The sequence below is a fragment of the Leptonotus elevatus genome, chromosome 15 (genome assembly GCF_054856555.1).
Source record: "Leptonotus elevatus isolate MCC_2025b chromosome 15, RoL_Lele_1.0, whole genome shotgun sequence".
In the NCBI taxonomy this organism is placed as follows: Eukaryota; Metazoa; Chordata; class Actinopteri; order Syngnathiformes; family Syngnathidae; genus Leptonotus; species Leptonotus elevatus.
Window position 1 is genome coordinate 12,309,536 of NC_141253.1, and position 21,362 is coordinate 12,330,897.

The 21,362-nt window shown below is 39.7% G+C and overlaps 2 protein-coding genes across 14 annotated transcripts in view; one reads left to right on the forward strand and one right to left on the reverse strand.

The window, feature by feature from the left end:
* The window catches only part of mapk10 (mitogen-activated protein kinase 10), a 29,525-nt gene extending 25,554 nt beyond the window's left edge, over positions 1-3,971 (reverse strand). For all 8 annotated transcript variants that reach the window (XM_086096031.1, XM_086096030.1, XM_086096033.1 and 5 more), the window contains exon 1: positions 3,695-3,971. In XM_086096031.1, coding sequence (XP_085952157.1) covers positions 3,695-3,697 — 3 coding nt within the window. In that variant the 5' untranslated portion in view covers positions 3,698-3,971. The remainder of the gene's footprint in view (positions 1-3,694) is intronic.
* Positions 3,972-7,008: 3,037 nt separating this feature from the next.
* ptpn13 (protein tyrosine phosphatase non-receptor type 13) overlaps positions 7,009-21,362 on the forward strand; it is a 48,186-nt gene continuing 33,832 nt past the window's right edge. For 4 of the 6 annotated variants that reach the window (XM_086096017.1, XM_086096021.1, XM_086096019.1 and 1 more), the window contains exons 1-4: positions 7,009-7,349; positions 14,515-14,634; positions 20,101-20,267; positions 21,279-21,344. In XM_086096017.1, the coding sequence (XP_085952143.1) occupies positions 14,520-14,634; positions 20,101-20,267; positions 21,279-21,344 (348 nt within the window). In that variant the 5' untranslated portion in view covers positions 7,009-7,349; positions 14,515-14,519. The remainder of the gene's footprint in view (positions 7,350-14,514; positions 14,635-20,100; positions 20,268-21,278; positions 21,345-21,362) is intronic. The other 2 variants (XM_086096022.1, XM_086096018.1) reach the window with 1 other exon arrangement.

Below are 21,362 nucleotides of genomic sequence, written 5' to 3' on the forward strand. Positions count from 1 at the left end.
TTCCAATATTAGCATTCTCTCATTTCTCTAGAAACTGCACACAAGTCTAGTCTCGAATGAATGTGCTGCCTTTAGACTCTGGACTCTGAACCATAGAGATGTGTCGCAGCTTTAAATCTTGCACTTAAAGCTGCTATGCACGAGCAAAATAAAGCCGCATGTTCACAAGAATCAATCCACTTGTGTAACCACGCTCTCGTGCACCCATGTTTATCTGATTGTTTGGAGTAATACCACAGTGAGAATTAAATGTTGTTGCACTGCCCTCCTCAAGAATAGTCAACTTTAATGAAGATCATAGTGAAGCCGCCCCGTATAGAAATACATTTAGGATTTATATGTAAAATTCAAAGGTGTAGGGTTTTATCTCCAAATAGGAATAAAGTCTCCTGCATCCTGAAAGTCTATTAGAGAATGGTACAAATGAGGTCGTTAACAATGCCAGTGCGCTGCGGTTGCGTGACTAAATGGAAGCATTAAAAATTGAGTTAATTGTGTAATGCTCATTTATTGAGATGGAGTATTTTGAAATAATCTATTGAGTCAAAGTGAATCTTTAGTTCATCTTAATGTCTGATTTAAGGGATACAAACATCCATAATAGTGACGGTATTGTGGATAGTATACGGAATATGAAATACGGAATTTTAAAACGAATATATCGAAGACAATGTGACATGTGATTTGGGTCAAACTATAGCTAACATAAAACCTTTATTTGTACAGCCAATGCTTTTAATGAAAAAGTACTTTGTCTTACACACATCCAGTGTGAAATTAAACAACCAACTACATATTTGGGGATCTGCCTAGTTCTGAAAATGTCAGCCTAATCGACATTAACACACACACCATTTCTCAGCCAATGACTTGGCAGCTATGCCAGAGCAAAATAACCTCTTTAAAGCAACTGCCCAAACGCTATCATGTCAAAGCCAAACGTTAAGCAGAGCTGCAGTGTTGGCACTGATTAGTGTTAGCTAACAGTGTAACCAGCATTAGCTTCTGATAACAATGTTAGAGTTGTTTGGCCATGTAGTGAGTCACACTGCCACGTTAATTGACAAATTGATTTTGGTGGCTTGGTGATGGAATGCTGTCTTCGCAAGTAATAACGTCTGAAATGTGGCATTTAATTGATTGCTTCATGAGGTTGTGAGTTCTTTGATCACTAATTATTGAGCAGACAGTTTTATGGTCATCATCAGAGTGTGTTCCTATGTGGTTTACAAAGGAAAAAAAGCCAACATCACTTAATCCTGTCATGTTTTTGAAGCCCATTTTTTTCTACAAAATGGTATTCAACTTCCAAGTTGCACTAGTGACTGTATCGACATATCAACTGCAACTGTATTACTTTTCCCATTGCCAAATCTCCTTTGGCAAGCATGCTGGCATCAATCAATATGATTATGTGTAAACATTTAAGAAATAAAATTGGCTTATCTGCATTCATTTTACAGACATACAGGCATATATACCCCTCGAGAATCATTGCCGTATAAACGCTTCCATAGAATGGTCATAAGCTTGGTTTAATGGTGAAGCGTGTTCCCTGCAGCACTTTCACATGAAGCATGAAAGCACACTCCTGAATTATTCAACAACGCAAGGTCAAAGCCACTGAATCCTCTTCTCGCGTTTTCTTTGGCTCTTTATCTGTGTTTTTTCAACATGGAGGATTTGTTGTGGCATCCTGCAACACTATGATAATCGCCCCAAATGGCATCCCCGCAATGATAATGCACGTGAAGGCACTCCTAATGTATAGTACTGCACTCGTGTAAGAATAATGAAAGGTGGGCGAACAGTAATGGTGGTAATCACGATATGATAATACATTTTATTTTGGGACAGATAGTGATGATGACGATATTTGTATGAGAAAATATTTGTACCACGTATCAACAATGCTGATAGGTGTTTTTTTTTTTCAATATCAGTGGTATCACGATACAGCAAAAGTAGCGCTAATTGATATATTGATAATTCATGTCATCTTAATAATAAAGTTTGTATAGAAATTCGTCTTAAACAGCAAGCATGATATATGAAAATATACACAGTACAGTGGTGCCTTGAGATGCAAGTTTAATTGAATTGCTTTAATTTAGTTTGTTAATATTAGAATTCACTATTAGTAGCTCTATGCAAATGATAAAGAATATATGATGGTGAGTACTGCTATATTGTCGCTTTACATGAGTTGCACTTTGTGTTCAGTCCATTGCCCAAAGGGTTAAATCACTACAAAATGAATGCTATTTAGCATTAGCATTAATCTAGTGGACTGAAAGGCTAAGCTATGTTGTTTTAAATCAGGGGTGTCCAAACTTTCCTTGGAGAGCTGCAAACAGAGAAAAAGAAGGATGCAAAGGCCACTTTGATATTATCCGACTTTATTTAACACACTAAAACCAATCAATCAACCAATTGGATGTCGTAGTTTTTTAGTGGGGTTTTGTTCTGTTTTATTTTTACTTATTTTTAACAGAGGTTCATGTTATATTTGAATGTATAAATTATTAGGAATGGGTGAGTACTGATACCAGATATCAGTTTTGGGCCAATATCCGGCCGTATTTCAGGATATCAGTACTCGCAATCGTCCCCCCTCTTGTGGCCATTTTACAATCAGGCATTGGGTCATTAATATTGATGCGGTATGATATGATATCTTTATTTATTTTCTTTTGTTTTATGTTGACAGTTCAGGAAAATTTGATGGTGTATTGGAAAGTCAAAACTGTCATGAAGTGTGGATGCCTATTTTTTTTAGGTCTGCATATCTATATTGTGATAACAGACAACGATAACGTATGTTGTGATATTACTATTTAGTCCATGTTGACAGAACACGGGTGGGAAATGACGGAGTTTCACATCATTTTTTTAGGTCAAATGGGCCAATCAGCGATATTTATTGCTTGCATATTGATACTGTGCCATTAGAATTTCAACACGGGTTGCATATGGCTTTCCCACAACCCCCTGAACTATAAAAGGACACCCGAATCTGAATCCAAATACACACTATCAATACAATTTTGCCCACTTTATGTGCACGCACTTCTAGTGGGATCTGGGACATCCCCCTTCTGCCCTGCTGAAGTCCACTGATATTCTGCATAATGCACAAGGTATGCAGCTGATTTGTGCGTGTGTGAGAGAGAGAGAGAGAGAGAGAGAGAGAGAGAGAGAGAGAGAGAGAGAGAGAGAGAGAGAGAGAGAGAGAGAGAGAGAGAGAGAGAGAGAGACAGTGAGGGGGTGGGTGGAGTGGGGGACAAACTGCATGCGGGCCTACACAGAATGGAGCTCCTGTTTTGAAGAGCAACATCCATCCATCCATCCATCCATCCATCTATCTAGCGGCCATTTGCATGGCTGCATCAAATATGCAAGACAATTAGCCCTTGAGGAGAAAATATGGAGTTCCATATTGATTTCTTTGGTGACGTGGTGGGATTTAATAGCTTGATGCCATGCAGTAACACATTCTGATGGTCTTGTTTTGCCGATACAGGATGGGCTGGCAACATTTAAGCAATTAAATACCCTTGTAATAAAAACAAAAAAACATATATTTGATTTGAATAGAGACTGATCGAATGTATTAACTTGGTTTTTTTCACTACGTGACCTTCTCTTGCAGTTGATATTTGGTTGGTTGTACGCATGCAACGGTCCTACCTACCATTCCGTGCCAGCTGATGACGAGCCCAGTCCAGTTCAAAACATCCCGATGGGAAGCGTTGCGGTTATCATGGCTGCGGGATCCTGAGGATGGGAGATGGAAACAACTTAAAAAATAAAAATGTGAAAAATTAATACAATGATAAAAAAAACTAAACAAAAATCAAGAAGCGAAGATTAGCTGATGCTGATTCACTCTTCCCCAGCTCAGTGACACCTTGCAACCATTGTGCTGCAAGATGTTGGCTGTACCATTGTGCAGCGGGAGGGTAGGGAAGGAGGGAGAGAGGGGGAGGGAGGGGGAGGGAGGTGGAGGGGAGTGGTTGCCATGGCAACCGGAGAGGAGCGCACGTGACGTCAAAGCCGAGCAGATAATGAGAGAGGAAGGGAGGGAACTGCACTACTAGACTGTACCATTCACTTACAATGATGTCTGTCTGTCTGTCTGTCTATCTATCCATCCATCCATCCATCCATCCATCTATCTATCTATCTATAGTTTATTTTCAGTTTGTATGTTCTGAGACCGAATCAGTATTAGAGTTTTTCTCCATTGGTTTGGCTCATTTCTTGAAACACGAATGTCATCCAGTCTTACAGGTCTTGGCAATAATACAGCTCACTAACAAAAGGTTCTATTCCTCCCAAAACTGTCTACACCACTTGCCGTCTTTCACACACCCACTTAAAAGTTCCCTGGACAAACTGTTTGATAGGCTGATGAGTGTGACATGGGAGAAGTTGAGTTCCCGATCCGGACCGGAGTCCACTTATTGAGAACCCCTGAACAAGATGATCTGCTGCATGGATCCGGTCCGATTTCAGCTTCAATAAGAATGTGCTGTATTAACAACTGCACTGTCTGGATCCAAACTTCTCTGCAGTGAGACACGCTGCTTATAAAAAGTAGTGAAAGCAAAGCTCGCCTCGTGTTTGGGTGGGCGACTGGCCGTTACGAAAAATGCTGCCTGGTTCCGTCGTCCAGATTATAGCAATGCTTTAAAACAGAGTTAGAGTTTCACAATGTGTTCACAAGGAGAAAAGAGGCCAAAAAAAGTCATTTAAAATTGTCCTGACACTTTATTACCAGGTGACATATTTCAAAGGCAGCAAAAAATGATCTCCAGGGAAGTTTTAAATGCTCTACAGCTGAACCGCAAACGACTGAGCTGTCTTTAACCTGTCAGGTGCCCCTCATTTCCGTCAGGCACGGATACGCTTTCATGTGAAAATTGACCACATTTTCCCAAATCCTAATATGAGACACTAGTGTTAGGCATCATTGCCACAGATTAACATCACTTACAAGTTGCAACAAATACATAGTTAGTATGTTGCCAAGTAAAGGTAAGAAATAAACACAGATGTATCCTAGTACCGTACAGTGGGGGGGGGGGGGGGGGGGGTCCAAAGAGCAGGTGGACATCTGGGCCTCAGGGGCGCAAAGAGATAATCCAGTTTTCAATTACATTAACTAAATCACTTTGATTTATATTTTTCAAAGAAGTGTATAAAATCTGCTTCAAGTTTGCACCACAATTAAGATGTTAATTAAATAAGCACACTTGGGACTTTGCACAGCTCCACGAGCCGGTCCACCATTTATTTTGTCTATTAGGCTTTGTGTTTCGGGTAGGACAAGTTTTTACTTTCGCCCACTTCCTTATTCCTCATTTAAGTTGCTTCTTGATTAGCTACATTCCATTTCATGTCACAATTCCAGCCAAGGAGTCATAATCCGGGAGATGATGTCCCCACAAATGAAGAATTTTGGTTGTAAATTTTATTGAACATATAAGATTGTTGGCCCCCCGACCCATTTCAAACTATTTTCAGCACAATACATAACTCAGACCACAGGACTACTAGTTCATTGAATTATGAACATCAGGCAACAAAAAAAATTCTTGAAACTGAGATGACATTTTCAAAACTGCAAGCTCATTTGGCCAAACAGACTTACATTGATGCACCATCACTTCATTAGCAAAAGCACATATCTATCCCAAAACTCCCCAACATACTTCACTCCAAGTTCCTTTCCCAAACAAAGAGTCGGTACTGTCACAACTGCAAAGATCCTTCTCAATTGCTTTGGCTCATCTGCATTCACTTAGTTATTTTGCCAAAAAGAACTTGGATGATTTTGCACAACTCTTTGGATAATCTGCAAAAGCTCATACCTCTCCCAAAACAGTTTACCTATGTGTCAAAATCTAATTTCTATGTCATACAAGTAGTCAGTGCCCCCAAAATGCATCGTCCCTTTGGCATTCTGTGAGCACCACAAGTCAAAATCATTAGATGTTTTCTCTAACTAAATACAATTATATATAAAACTGAGGGGGGGGGGGGGGGGGGTTACAATTGCAGTATTCAAAGTTTACTAGCCTTCCCCCTCTCGGCCATCATCCTCATTTTCTCGGCCATCCATACAGTGCTCTCTGTTTGGCCAAAGATTTTCATCTACATCGAAGTGGGTATTTTTCCTTGCAATACAGCGAGGAAAAAAACGGCGTGAATGTCTCAACCATCCTCTACATGGATCCCCTGTGATATGCTGGACTAATTTTGACAATTGAACAGCTGATTTTGCATATTATAATTTACATACTGAAATCCTGCTGACATGTTTTGGAGAGGATAGCCATTAAACTGAAAACAACTAATCCAGCTCCATCAGCAAGATCTATTCATTTGGAAAATGTGCTAAATGTGGGCAGATTGTGCTAACTGTAGGCTAAATGTACACAACCATTAGCACAGATCCACTGAGGCAATTGAGACATGTTCTAAGACATTGGCAATTTGATGAAAGCAATGAGAAATGCTATTCAGTTGAGACCAATTGTAAGGTAGGTAGTTGATGGATTTGTCCATGGTATTTTGAAAATGTCATCTCAGTTTCAAGAAATGTGCCAAACATATGGAGAAAAACTGTAATAATGACCGGGTGTAATTAGGTCTACCGATCTCTAGATGGCGACAAGCTACAACATTACGCGTGCGGTGGCAGTGTGTCATATGCGAGGAAGGAAGTATTCGGCGTTCAATTGTTTCCTGATTGCCTCGCTGAGCTCCTTTGAAAGAGGAATAAAAAACGGCATTAGCTCAATGTAAAAAAATACAATAAAAATTACAACATAATTGTAAAAAATGTGAAATTTGTGACATTGTGGCGTTTAAAGTTCCTTACCTCCACGGTGTATGTGTGTCGCCATGGAAACGCCTAAACGAACCGGGAGGGCCAATGGAAGCTCGTGGCAGAGGTGTCTGGTTACTCCTGGTCAGCCCACGCGAGCTGGGCAAAGGGAGGGGTTAGTTTAGTCCGCTCGCTTCCCCCAGCAGTTATTGTAACTTGTCCGGCTGCGAGCGAGTGACGCGCGGTGGTTCCACAACAAAACACACGACTTGTTGAAACTTCGTTTCCGAGGAGTTGAAATTGAGAGACCGGGAGCTCAACTTTGAGCGGGATATACCTATCTATCTAACCGAGGAAAGCAACCTGTCGTCCGCCTGCCTGCCCTTCTCCCTCCCCAAGATGTTGCTTCGTGGATGGGATGGCGTCTCGTCTCGTTCGTCTGCGCACTTGTAGCCCCACCGGAGAAGCAATTTTAGCCACCCGTGTGTCTCCTTTGTAGCGCGTCTGTTCTTTGGTAAGTTTAATTTTCAACTACTTTTCCCGGAACGCATCCTCGGAACTTCTTTTTTTTTTCTCTCTCTCTCTCTTTCTCGGCTGAAGCGTCTTGCTAGCTGCTCTCGTGCTAATGGTAGAATAAGTGCCTCTACTGCGAGGGGCTCTTTTGAACTTAAATGTAAATATTTTTAGTACAATTGAAGCATGACAGCAAGGTGTTTTTGGTCAATTAATCAGTAAGTTATATATATATATATATATATTTTTTTTTTTACCAGGAGTGGGGCACGTAAAATAAAAATGAACCAGCTCGCTTGTCGCTTTTCAACTTTGCTCATTGGTGGGAAACAAGTAAGAATTTAAAGAGAAATTCCAACAATGACAGAGTGACAGACTGTTTTTTAATTTTTTTTAGAAGAACGTCGTTTCCATATTCCCTTCCCCCTTCATTAGCATTCAACAATTCATTGCCATTCAATTGGCACAATTGCCCAGGTCAGAGTTCACGAGTGTTTGGAATAGTTGTCATCCAGGCGGAGGGATGCAATTGATGGACGTTCCTGTCTTGAGTGCTCAGATGGTGAAAGTTGGATTTGGGGGTGGGAAGGGGGGCACATTATGCCAACCTTGTGATTAGCAAAAATTAAGTGCTTGAGGTCAACTCCAAAAATCTAAAGTTCCGGATGTGTAGGACTTGGAAAAAAGAAATCCTGACTTCCCTAGCTTAGATGTTCTCATCTCGAATAAGACCACAACATTAGTGAAGTAATAGCGATACAATATCACCGGCATTTTGTGTTAATTGTATAAAAAAGTAACCATCCATTACTCTTCCTCATTAGGGTTACAGGTGAGCTGGAGCCTATCCCAGCTGACCTTGAGTTGTCAGCCAATCGTAGGACATTGAAGACACGTTTGAATTGGACAACCATTCAATTTAGAGTCCTTCATGAACCGAACATGAACGTTTATTGGAGTGAGGGAGGAAGTTGAAGCACTCTGAGAATACCCAAGCAACCACAAGGAGAAAATTCAAACTCTACGCAGGATTTCACATTTGTTAAAACTGTCGGCATAAACTTGATAGTTGTATATTAGAAAAATGAAAACAAAAATCTGCACTCTGTGGCCTCATCTTGTACTTCTAATTAGATTTTAAGGAAACCAAAGGATAAACAACCAATCTGAAACAAGAGTGCCGTGCATTGGCAGGGACACACTCCCAGCCTTACCCTAGCTTGTTACCTTGGGTTTCAAGAACTTTGCTGAAATTATCGTAGCATATATTGTCCTCCAGTTAGCAACAACATTTGAAAAGAGGGAATTGTGCAGATTTCGAGACAAAGCAAGTGTGTACATAGAAGCTGCCTTTCAGAGGTGGAGGGGCCACAGCCTGAAAGGGTTGAATACCGATGCAGAATTAGCAATATTCCTGCTCGCCAGGTAAGTTTATCAAGCTCATCTTGACAGAGTCTGTCCGATCTGTGTCATAATGCTGCATTTGCATTGGCAGATAGCCGATACTTATCAGATTTCCATTCACATTTGAAAGAGACCTGATGCAGATCTGAAGATATACTTGTCCACATTTTTCCCCCCAACATTCTTTACATTGCCATTACGCATATCTCAGTTGCGCTACTTGAGAGCAAAACAAGTTATAATTGTCACTTGAACCATGCTGTGTCAATCCAGCCTAATGAAACAGCATGTACAAGCAGGTAGGCTGTAATGAATGTGAACCAGCTTGTGGGCTTTTTTTTTATTTTTTATTTTTTATCTGAGTCACCACTTCTTTCTTTTTTTTCTTAAATTCCCGCTACTGTTTTCTCCACAAGAGCCCTGACCTCACAAGTCACAGCTGTGAATACTCTTAGCAACAGAAAGTGGAGTGTAGAAATGGCTGTTTATTCACTAGTGCGGCCATTCTTGAATTCCCCTCATATGTTTGTGTTATGAAAACAGTCCTCGCGTCATCTTTTGGAAGCCTCAGTCGTCAGTGCGTGTTCTGCATCCGAGGTCCCGCCACACTTCGTTCCAACATCGCTCTCGGAAAAGCGGTTCACTCTGAGTTTGCTCTTGTTTTCCTGGCGTGGGCCACCTTCAGGAAGAGTTTCACCTCAGCAAATGTCTTTGCCAGCCAAAACCACACTTCTGACATTTGGAGGATATGAACACATTTCCTCTCCAGTCTGATGTATTAAGAATTGTGTTCTGGTGGTGTTGCTTTCTGGCAAAGTTAGAAGAATGAACAACAGAAAAAGTAACTGTTTTTTGGTATAAGTTACAAAGAGCAAAACAGATTGTTTTCAGATCCATCTGTGTGTTGAAACTGTCGCAGGCAGGAAGGCGGGAGGAAAGGAAAAGCTTCATGTTAAGTATGGGGTAAAAGGCGCTATCACGTTTCCAGGATTAGTTTCTTTTAAGTCCTTGTGACTATGGCCAAGCATCTGAAAACAATAGCCTAAAGGGTGTATACTATTTACCTTGAGACTGTATCTAATAAACAATGTGATAATAATGTGATTTTGAGAGGCTGAAAAATCACCAGTTTTTGAAAAGTGCATTCCTGCCTTTTAACTGCTATGGCTGTCTTGTTGTATCTGTTCTTGGAAATACTTGTAGTGTTCCTGGATCTACTAGATTCTAATCCGATATCAATGCTGCAGAGACCCCACCCAAAAGGTTCCCAAAAAAGTACTACCCCACATGTAGGGTCCCTTTTTGGCCCTGTATACATACTCCACCTGCTGTCTGAAAACTCAATGGTCCTCCAAATGTTCTTAGTTCCGTGTTAAAGTGTGATTAAAGCTAATTTATTTTTGTTTAAACAATAGCATCGGAACTCAACGTTTGGGTTTATAGCTGGGATTGCGCATCGATTAATTAGTTTTTTTAAGTGAAATGAAAAATCTCTTCCCTTACTGACAATTTAGGCTGTCACTCCAGCCTTTGTCAAATTTGAAAATGTCAGCAAAGTAAGAGATTTTCCTCTTAACTTGAAAAAAAAAATGTGTGAAGAAACTTAAAACCCGATTGTGGATTAATGTTCAGTTCAGTTCAGTTCAGTTGAGGCAAAAGGGAGTGCACTACACTGTGTTAATTTCCAGGCGCTCGCTAAGCTAAATATTCGAGCAAATATACTGTTTCAGAAGAACGTATCTAACTGGTAACCCTTCGCAATGATCAGTACACAAGAAGTAGCTCTGTTTCAAAAAGGTTTGTGACCTCTGGTCTATCATTTACCTTGGGTACCGCTGTGTAAATATTTTTTATGAAAAACACTTCTTGGCCATAAATGACCATCTTTCGCCACTATGCAAACTAGTTCATTGTGGTTAGTTACCTAAAAAGTCATATGTTGGGACCATTGTAACTGAGGACCCCCCTGGTGTTTTATTGTCTAGCAGGGTACAACTTGACATCAGCTATGGGAAATTGAGCTCCATTCATGCTAGGCCACCACTCTGGGTTGTTGTATTCTGCTTATTATCACAAATAGCATGGAAACAAGAAGCGCTTCGCCCACCTGCTTCAGAATTTGAAAAGCAAAAATAAATGTTCTCTATTGCGTTTAAGTGGTCATCCCTGCGTACAAGCAGTCTTTAGTTGATAAGAATATAATATAGACAGAGAAAGTTGGCTGCAAAAAAAGTTGAGTGCATCATGGGAAGATTTGGAGCATAGCAGGATTCCCTAAAGTGGGTCAACGGACTGATTAGAGGTCGGGATATCTGTGAAACGGCCTCCTTTCTCAGAATCTTTTAGTGAGAAAAGAGTTAATGAGTGCGCCTGTAATAGGCCTGCCATGTTTATGCAGGAATGCAGGTTATCCATTCTATTGCGCAAGCGAGAAGAGCGAGAGGCAAGCGGGTTCCTCGCCATCTCACTCATTAGCCGTGAGAATGGCAAGCGCTGCTGTGAAGACTGATTGTTTCGCGGCCCTTGTTGTTTCAACACAGTGGAATGTTTTTATCCTCACTCGGGCCGCAATGCACTCTCATTGGACCACGGCCCCGCTCATGATTGAAGGGGGCTTTGGAAACAGCCGCCCTAAATAGCGTTGGGTCGGCATTACCGCCATGTTAATGCTACGTTTTCTTTACCCTCACAAAAGTTGGCGCTGAGCTAGTCTTATGGTAGGTAAGATAGTAAGCCTAGTAAAAAGGTTTCACACAAAGGGGGCCCGTTGTTTAGTTCTCCGTTATTTTAACCACTGGTTAACTGGCCGTTAAATATGCGTTATTCAAAACATGGTTAGTCATGTTGTTCATGAACGGCACCGGAAAAGTAAGCACCAATATATCCTCCAATTCCTCATTTTTTTTACTGCTAACTCTTCCAGTTTTGTGAAGAAATGGATAAGCCAAATGATTCTGAGAACTTCTAGGGAAAAAAAGATTAAAGATTTATTTTTAAAGAAAAAAAACTTGTACACATCCACAATGTATTCCAAAGTGCATCTGCTGAAGTTTCTCATCCGCTCCCATATACAAGTGGATAAAAGAACAGACAACCAACCTACTAGTGATAAAACATATTTTCAATCTTTTGACACTGAAAAAAAAAAAGCTCATTAAAATTGATAAAGGAGACACCGTTTTGGCTCTTTGTGATACCTAATGCACTGCTATATATATATATAAACTCGTGACCTCTGTTCAGTTACAGGAAAATGTTCAGAAAACCACTAATGTTTTAAAAAGAAGTGTCAAGGAAGCTTAAAATTGGGAGTGCCAGTGCTGTTTTTTGACAGACCCGGTTGTTATTTGCCTGCCCACGTTGTGCCCATCTGTGCAAGTGTGGGCGTGTTACTCTTAAAACTTGCTCGTGGTCAGGTACGTTTCTATTTTCAAGAAGAAGAAAAAAAGTGGTTAACTGTTTAATTTAAAGGAGAGGTCTAAATAAAAAAAAGTGTGCAGTGCTTTAGTGAGAGTGACACATTAAGATGCATTTGGATGCTCTTAGAAAACACACTACCAAAAGGGGCATACTAGATCATTTTAGTGGCCTGATTTGGAAATACAGTATAAAATGCTCAATTCATCTTAGTCGTTGCCTCCTACATACAGCAGTATTGTAAAATACCCGTTTTGGCTCATTTAAAAACAAACTTAGGCAGTGGAGTCTATAATATTGAGTTTCTATAAATCAATCTCAGTCGCTGGCATACACTTAAACCCCTAACGAATTTTTACGTAAATCATTATGTCTCAAATGTCGTAAAATTTAACGAAAAGCCAAAACCTCCCCACATCCCTGAGGACATTTCTTTGATATGCTCTAAGATTTTATGATAGGAGTCAACGCTTGTTGTGACTTGCACTGAGACGGATTGGTAACGGCCCTCCGCTTTCCATGACTCCACCACCAAGTGCTGAAATGAAAGTTTCACTGACTTCTTCTGCAGAAGATTACATTTGCAACTTTTATTAAGTGTACAGGGAATGTTTAAGTACGTAACTTTATCACGTTCCACCAGCCTTAAGTACAATATGAGCGTAAAACAAGTTAACCGCACCACTAAAACAATACAATTTACACTTATTGTTGCAACGAGTGGTAGCTTTAGTGACTAACGTTCATAGACATCATAGCCTGTTCTTGAGAAGTGAGTCACTTCACAAGGCATCTACTTCCCGATGATTATCCTTATCAGTTATTTAGTTCTAAGCAGCCTGGCAGGAAATGTTCTTTCTCCACATGTCAACGTCAGCGAGCTGCATTTGCTGTTCTATTGTTGTCAGTGCATTTTGCTTCTTTACCATCAGCAAGTGTTTCAAGTTTTGCGTACGTCCGCTGAGATTTGTTGAAGGTTTGCAAGATTTGCTCGTGAGTCTTGTTAGAGTTGCTGAAGTTTCCTGAGATTTTATGAAGTTTTGCAGAATTGTTTTGAAGTTTTGTGAGATTTCTGTAATTTTTTTCGAGTCTTGTAAGACTTGCTCAAGTCACTAGAGATGTTTTGTTTTGTGAGAGTTAAGTTTGTTAAAATTTTGTTAGAATTGCTGAGCTCTTCGGGATTTTGATGAACGATTCCAAGATTTAAGTTTTGCATGATTTTCTGAAGTCTGACATGATTTGTTGAAATTTTACAAGATCTATTGACGTCTTGTTGTAGTTACCTGAGATTTTCTTAAATCTTGTAAGATTTGCAGAAGTCTTGTGAAGATTGCCGTACTCTTCTGTGATTTTTTTTTTTCTTCTGATGTCTTATATATGGGCAAAATCTGACGGCTGATGATAATATCAATTTAAAACTGTTCACTTAAGGGAACTATTTATTTAATGTTTAGTTAACTAAGAGATGATGCTGACCCTGGAAACTCTCTGCACCTTCTGTTTTTGTTTGAAATTAAAAACTAAGATCAGGGAAAATTTAACATCAGATATGACATTTTGGAAAACTTTTTATTGTAGAAAATAATAGGGAGCTATAGCTATTGTTTAAAATTGTATTTAACCTTTTTAAATATGCTCACTGGAAGCAACCTTAACATTTTGTAAAATAATTCAAACAAAGATGTCTGTTGTCTAAGATTTTTTTTTTGTCTGAAAAGTTGTTTAAAAATATACTCTTCAAGACATTGTAACAAAATGAAGAATTGGAGTTTGTATTTTTTTTTTCTCAATCTCACCATTTTCCCTTTCAGTGCAAGTGAGTATCGGCTCCAAATATTGGCTATCAGCCTTCTTGACTTCTAATAATCGGTATTGATATCGGGAAAAAAACATATCTGTCGATCTCTATTGTGATACTATACTTCCTGAGGTCTGAAAAGATTTTCTGAAGTCTAGTTAGATTTGCAGAGGCCTTGAAAGATTTTCTGCAATCTCGTCAGATTTAATAAGGCCTCACAAGGCTTGCTGATGTCTTATGAGATTGTCTGGAGTGCCTTATTATTTTTAAGTTTTGCAGTATTTACGGTTTCTGGTATGACGTTATGAGCGATTGTGGTTCACTGTGACTTACGAGGTGTCTGTAAAAATAAAAAATAAAAATCGAATCATCATTTAATGATCGAACATCTGCGTTGTGGTCATTCTATTTCCAGGGCTTTTATTATGACTGCCACTGGCACAATAACGATTCCTTCCTTCCTGCCATATTATACTACAAAACTGAAGAAAAAGAATGTAGCTCTTTGATCATACAATCACCATTCTCTCCTTCTTTACTTGTACAGGGAAGATGCACGTCTCGCTGGCAGAAGCCTTGGAGGTCAGAGGAGGTCCGCTCCAGGAGGAGGAAGTCTGGGCGGTGCTGAGCCAGAGCGCTGAAAGTCTTCAGGAGCTCTTTCACAAAGGTATGAAAATGGAAATTCAAGATGTATTTTTTGCATATCTTAATCATTGCATTCACATTTGCATCGAGTCAGTGCCACCATTTTAACCTCGCTGTTTAAGTTCTCTGTGTCCATAAAACTGCCGACCACACAGTTTTTGGCTTCATTTTCTTATCTCGCTTGAGTCATATTTTCCAGTTTTCGCAGTTCTCAACCTGCTTTGTTTGCGCTTGTCACTATACCACCGCATGCTCGTCGAGATAATTACAGATTGCCAAGAATAAGCTAAAAGTGAAACCCTCTCAATGGAGCCTGTTAGTCCTACTTATTTACTTCTTAAAGTTTGTAATTACATTACAATGAAAACTTATCTCCAACTTATTCTCTTGTAAGAACATTTTTAAACAAGGGAATTAGTTGAAGTTGCTGCATAATAAAATTCTAATGTACAGCATTCAATGTAATGCAGTTCTTTTCAAATAGGTGGGGGGGGTGTTGAGTAGCAACAATTAATAACTTCATACAGTACACTGCAGGGGCCGACTGATTAATCGGTCGATTATTGCCCTTCAAACATCTGCCAATTGGGCCAAATGGCCGATTATTTTCCCCTTAAAGCGTTATAAATGTTGTCGAAGACACCCGACGTTTCCGACGCTGTAAAGGTACCCTGAATGCACCATTTTGCTTGCGTATCATGATTAGCAACGAGCAAGTGTGTAGCGTATGTTATTCTGGTTATTCTGTTGTCCCCCGTGCGTCCTTTAAACTGTTTAATGACATCTCAGTTGGAGTTAACTGTAAAACTAAACACACGACAATAAGAATAACACCCACTGTATATTTAAATACAAAACATTCTTCATTTTTAAAACATTGCTAGCTAACCAGAAGTTAGCATCAACTTCTGGAGTGTTTTTCCTTCAAATAACAAATCTTCACACACACATGGTGTGGGAACACATACCCACGGGTAAGATAAGACGACACAAAGGCACAAATTCTTCCCAATGTGTGAAAAATGAGTTATTTTAATATAATTTAATTGTAACATTCTTCTGTACTCACTTTAAGTGTGTACACCATGGATGCACGGCACCATACTGCCCCAAGAGGCCAAAATGCACAGGAACAGTCAGTATTTTTTCTTACTGTTTTTTCAGTTGCTATTATTTGAGTATATTCTATTCTTAATTCACGCTCTTATTTTTATTTTGTCATTGTTTTTTCAAGTTGTATTTAAAGTTCAGATTTCAAGAATTCAAAGCATTTATTTTCTCAAAATTCAAGGATGCAAACATCCAAGGATTTATTTTGTCTTAGCACACATTTCCACATGACATGGCACAAAATAAATCCCTGAGGGGTACCAGGTTAGCCCAGTAAGTCCAAAGACTTGTGAAAATAACACAAGATAAAAATATATAACAGAAAATGTTAATGCTTAAAATAAAAATGAGTAATAAAAATGCAAGAGGTAGGAATTTCACATATTTACAACATAATTTGTGCTTAACAAAAACAAGGTACAAGAACAAATCGGCATGATGCTATTGTGACATTTTTAAGTAGTTGAGCAGCCTTAGTTTTTGAATAAATACTAAGTTTTGAAATCACAAATGGTTTTAATCATGATTTCAATCTCAATCAGATAATCGTGAATGCTATTTTTCCAGCCAAATTATGTACTCTAACCATATACAGTACAGCAGTTGTAAACAAGTCAGAATTGTTTTATTATTGACACACATCTATACAATAACCTTGTATACTGCATGACATTTGTTAAGGTCATACTATGGACTTGTCATTCAAAGCAGAGTAAATCTTAATAGCGAAAGTTTATTTTTTCTGCCAAAAATCTGTATCGGCCTCAAAAAATGCATATCGGTCGGGCCCTAGCATGGACGCATCACCAAACACTCATTTCACACTTCATTGGTGGGCTGCCACTGGGGAGACACAACTATTTATTTGCTAGCGATTAAAAAGTCAATTTTCCACAATATGTCTCCTTTAAGTAGCATTTTAACATTCTTAACTCTTATATACTACATGGATAAAGAGAAGTTACCCTGTAAAACGAATATAAATTAAAACGAGTACTCGCCTTTGATGATTTCTGACAGACACGTAATAAATGTTTGCAGAGGGGAGAAACTTTCCCACTATATTCTTATTTATTTAAGATTCACCTGTATAAGAACAATCATTGAATACATTGTTGTCATAAAATATAGTCATACATTTAATAGGGCAAATAAACCAAAATGGACTGTGGCAGAAAAACGTTTGTGCTTGACAGGACTGGATGAAAAACATCGACTGAAGAGAAGTTTTCAGTCAGACGGTGCAGGTTGTCAGCGGGCACCACAGGGCTCTCCTTTCTCTTCTTTATATTGTTGTTAAAAAAAAAGTTGGAGAAAAACGTGAGGTGTGGTGCTGCCCAGTCGTCTCGTATAGGCTACTGCACCTGCTTATGTTGGCACAGTAGCCCTCGTTTTGATGAGTTTGCAAAGATTTAGTTTCATCTATGTCTGCCTTAACCAGCTTGACACTCCCTCCAGATGTACAGTACTCAGCTGGCTGATTTTTGCTGAGTATCATGGAGTTTTTGCTCAACTTATCAGCGAGGCCTGTTTTATGCCATGATGGTGTTTTTACGTCAAGAGGACCGCTCTTACATTTTAGAGTTCCGTGATGAGGTTCTGGTTGTTCAAAGGATCACACTGCCCTTTGATGATACAATTTGAAAACCTTTTTTATTTTTATATTAATAACTGAAATGTTAAATTGTTTAAAGTTGATGTTTCAAACATTCCCTGGGAATTAATATAAATTTAACGTAATGAGGCGGCACAGTGGCTAACTGGTTAGCACGTCCGCCTCCCAGTGCAGAGGATGCGGGATCGAGTCCAGGCTTCGGCCTTCCTGTGTGGAGTTTGCATGTTCTCCCTGTGCCTGTGTGGGTTTCTTCCCGCGTACTCCGGTCCTCCCACGTTCCAAAGACATGCATGGTAGGCCAATTGAACACTCCAAATTGTCCCTGGGTGTGATTGCGAGTGTGAGTGGTTGTTCGTCTGTGTGCCTTGCGATTGGCTGGCAACCGGTTCAGGGTGTACGCCGCCTACTGCCTGAAGACAGCTGGGATAGGCTCCAGCACCCCCGTGACCCTTGTGAGGAATAAGTGGTTCAAAAAATGGATGGATGAATGCATTAACATTAATAAAAGTCGGGATCTTTTTTGTTGTTGTATATTTTTTTGTTTATTTTGAAAATAATAAACAAATTGGTCCTAGGCTGAAACTGTGACCATCCATCCATCCATTTTCTATTACACTTAGCCTCATTATTGAGATATGGTCGCAGGTGAGCTTGAGGCCAACCCAGTTGTCTTTGCATGAGAGGCGGGCTACAACCTGGACTGAAATAGACAAAAATAAAAAATAAAGACATTCCCACTGTCATTCACAATTTACAGTTTTCAGTTAACCTTAGAAACATGTTTTTGGAATGTGGGAGGAACCCAGAGTAGTGGGAGAGAGTCCAGACATTCACGCGTGAAGAACATGAAAACTCCATGATGAAGGCTGGACCCCCACTTTTGAACCCTCACATAGAACTATAAGGCAGTTGTGCGTGTTTGAAACATTCCAATAGTTTAAAAGGTTTGTAAACTTTGTTTTTAAATTATAGGAATTAACATGAATAAATCTTGGTTGAACTCTCCTTATTGGAAATAATGGAAAGTGTGATGCATAAGACTGAAGAATGTTTTGTTGTTCTCAACTGTCAGACCCATGTAAAAATAGTTCACCCACTGTAAAATGCCCCCCCCCCCCCCCCCAAAAAAGCGATGAAGCACTTTACATTAACAACAAGTGACCAAGGCCAAGTTTACTGGCATTCTGACGGCAACAGTCAATACTAGTAACATGGTTTACACTGCCTGTAAAAGCTGACATTTTGAAATGTAATTTTGTTGCAGGGCTCATTAAAGGGCATGTATTTCCCTTTGTGAGGGCAGATGCACCACATAGTACTGTATATTGATGCCACTTAATTGTGTACCAAATATTGTGTTTTTTCACAATGTGTTGATTGTTCAGTTTTACTGCTACTTGGTCAACAGAAACTGATGCGCGCTCGTACAAGTACATGTATGTTTGCTTGGATGGTCTAGTAATAGCTCTTCACCAGTCAGTTATGAACAAGTACATGTTATAAAGGGTCATAATAACTCAATCTGTATCGTACATATTATGGAATAAAATGACATACTATATTCTAATCTCTATTAATTACCTAGTAGGGTGGAATTAGTTACCGTAATTCCAGGTTGGTTTCTGTTACTGCATCAGCATGACTCACCTGTGTGTTCTCTGATGTGACGTTTGCTTCATTCACGTTTCAGATATAATGAATAGACTAGTCGAACAATGGGTGCTATGTAGTTAGTTGCAATGTTTATACAAGAATGATTTTTCTTGTTCTAGTCGACCATAATCAGTTGCATGACAGTAGTTGACCTCTGGCTCGGTCCACTTTCCACACAAAAATACCCATTATTCCAGTGTTGGCAGAACGGTGATATAGTGGTTAGCAGGATTCCGTTTTTTCCATGTGAATTTTGTATGTTCCTGTTCTTGTGTGGGTTTTCTCTTAGTACTCTCACTTCCTCGCACATCCCTGAAACATGCTTGTTAGGTTCATTTAAGACTCTAAAATGTCCATTAGTGTGAATGCGTGGCATGCTCAAATTTGACTCGATTAGCAATCTGTGTATGTGTGACACCGTTTGACTTTATTTTACCATTTCTGATACTTTACTGTGTACTTAAAAAAAAAAAGTGCCTCTTTTTTTTTTTATTGTTTCTTTGCATGCTTTCTGTGGCATTGTCTGCATGAAACATTTAGTATGAGACAGAACCTCTTATCACAATGGCATATTGCATTGTTTTAGGACGAGCAAGAGTACCCCCCCAAATGTTCGCCGTAGTTTTAAACAGGAAACTTCTATTTACATAGCAAATTCCAGCTTTTGGAAAGAAAATGTTTCAAGTTTATTCGTGTGCTTTTTTTCTTTCTTTCTGTGGCTCTCCTGGGTTTTTGTATCACTTGGAAGAAAAGAATTTTGCAGGGCTGCTCAAACATTCCTTTGTATATTTTTAAAGCACACACTAACCGTGGGGCTGGCTGCGGCTTGGTCGGAAAAAGTACATTTCTCCCAAAGGCCTTTCCTCTGCGCTGCAACAGTTATTTTCTCGCAGCTTGTTTGTTTACTTCCACCGTCTTGAATTTCCTCAGCGGTCTCATCCAGGCTACAAATGTTTAGATAAAATGTGACTAGATCTCTGAGCTTTGTTGCAGTGATTTACCTCATCACACCGGGTGTGTTAAAATAGCTTGGAATTTACCTAATTGGATGTGTTTGGCTTCCTGATCTTATCTCCCATGGGTCAATTGTCTGTTTCCCCCCCTCCTCAGACCCCTCAGCGATGGGCTTCATCATCTCCCCGTGGTCTCTCCTGCTCATGCCCTCAGGCAACATCTCCTTCACAGACGAGTATGTCACTCAGCAGGACCTGAGAGCCTTCACAGCCCCCGAAGTCCTGGAGGGGAGCATCCTGGCGTCTGTCTCTGACATCGAGAAGGTACAAAAACATTGTCATTGGTGTTTAGTATTTCAGCGGCCATGTCAGAAGCCCCAACAAACACTTTGAATGACTATTTGGCATGTGCCACCATAGACATATTGTATTTCAAAAGTCTCTAAACTACATACTTTTTTTTTTAAATGTTGCTTCTTTGGTGAAATTGCCCATAAGCACTTTCATGTTTAATGACGCATAACACAAGGGATACTATTCCACTCTTAAAAGGCCACACTATCAGCCTGGGAAGTTCAACAATAATGTGTCTTTTCGAAGAGACTGCCAACAGCACAGTCTTACTGCGAGGTGTGTTCTTTTGTTTTTCCTTGTCCGATAAAGCATTGAATTAAAGCTCTTGACAGATCTTTGTGCATTCGCAACAGTTGACTGCAATGTTTTGTTTTGTTTTGCCTAAACCACACCCCCTCTATTAGAGCATTTGCCTCCTGTAGAGGAGGTGAAAGCTTGTATAACTGCATTCCCGTCTGGCACAGTCCCGCAGACCTCAACATACTTTTTTGCTGCGTCAGTTTTCCACCACTGGTCCCGTCTCTGCTCAACCCTGGAGGCTTAAAAATCTAATCGCCCCAACCTCATTATCACTCACTCTGGGCTGAAGATCCTATTTTTCCTCTCAATGCACCTTTCACTTTGCTGTTTTTATTAAATGTTAACATTTTTAGAACGCGTGCTTTAAATGCGTGCCCCGGCCTTGGAAAGTTATGTTGCATTTCTTGGCCATCGCAAAGTTATTCTTTCTTCCACCAAGACTAACATTGAGGGGAAGTAAATTTTCTTCCCAGCGCTGAGTAACAGGAGAAAGAAAGTGGGGGAAAAATGTCCTCCATTTCTGTTTTGTGGATCCTGTCCTTCCAAAATAGCAAGAATTTAACATCTTACAGCTTTACTTATATTTTATGACTTGAGCTAACGGTGTTTTGTACTGGACGTGTGCATTTCTCATGTTTGTCTTTGTTGTCCATTGTTCTTGTTCTAATTCTATCTATCTAGATGCACATGTACTCTTTGGGGATGACCCTCTATTGGGGAGCAGACTACGAGATACCCCAAAGCCAGGTGAATCACGGCTGCTTG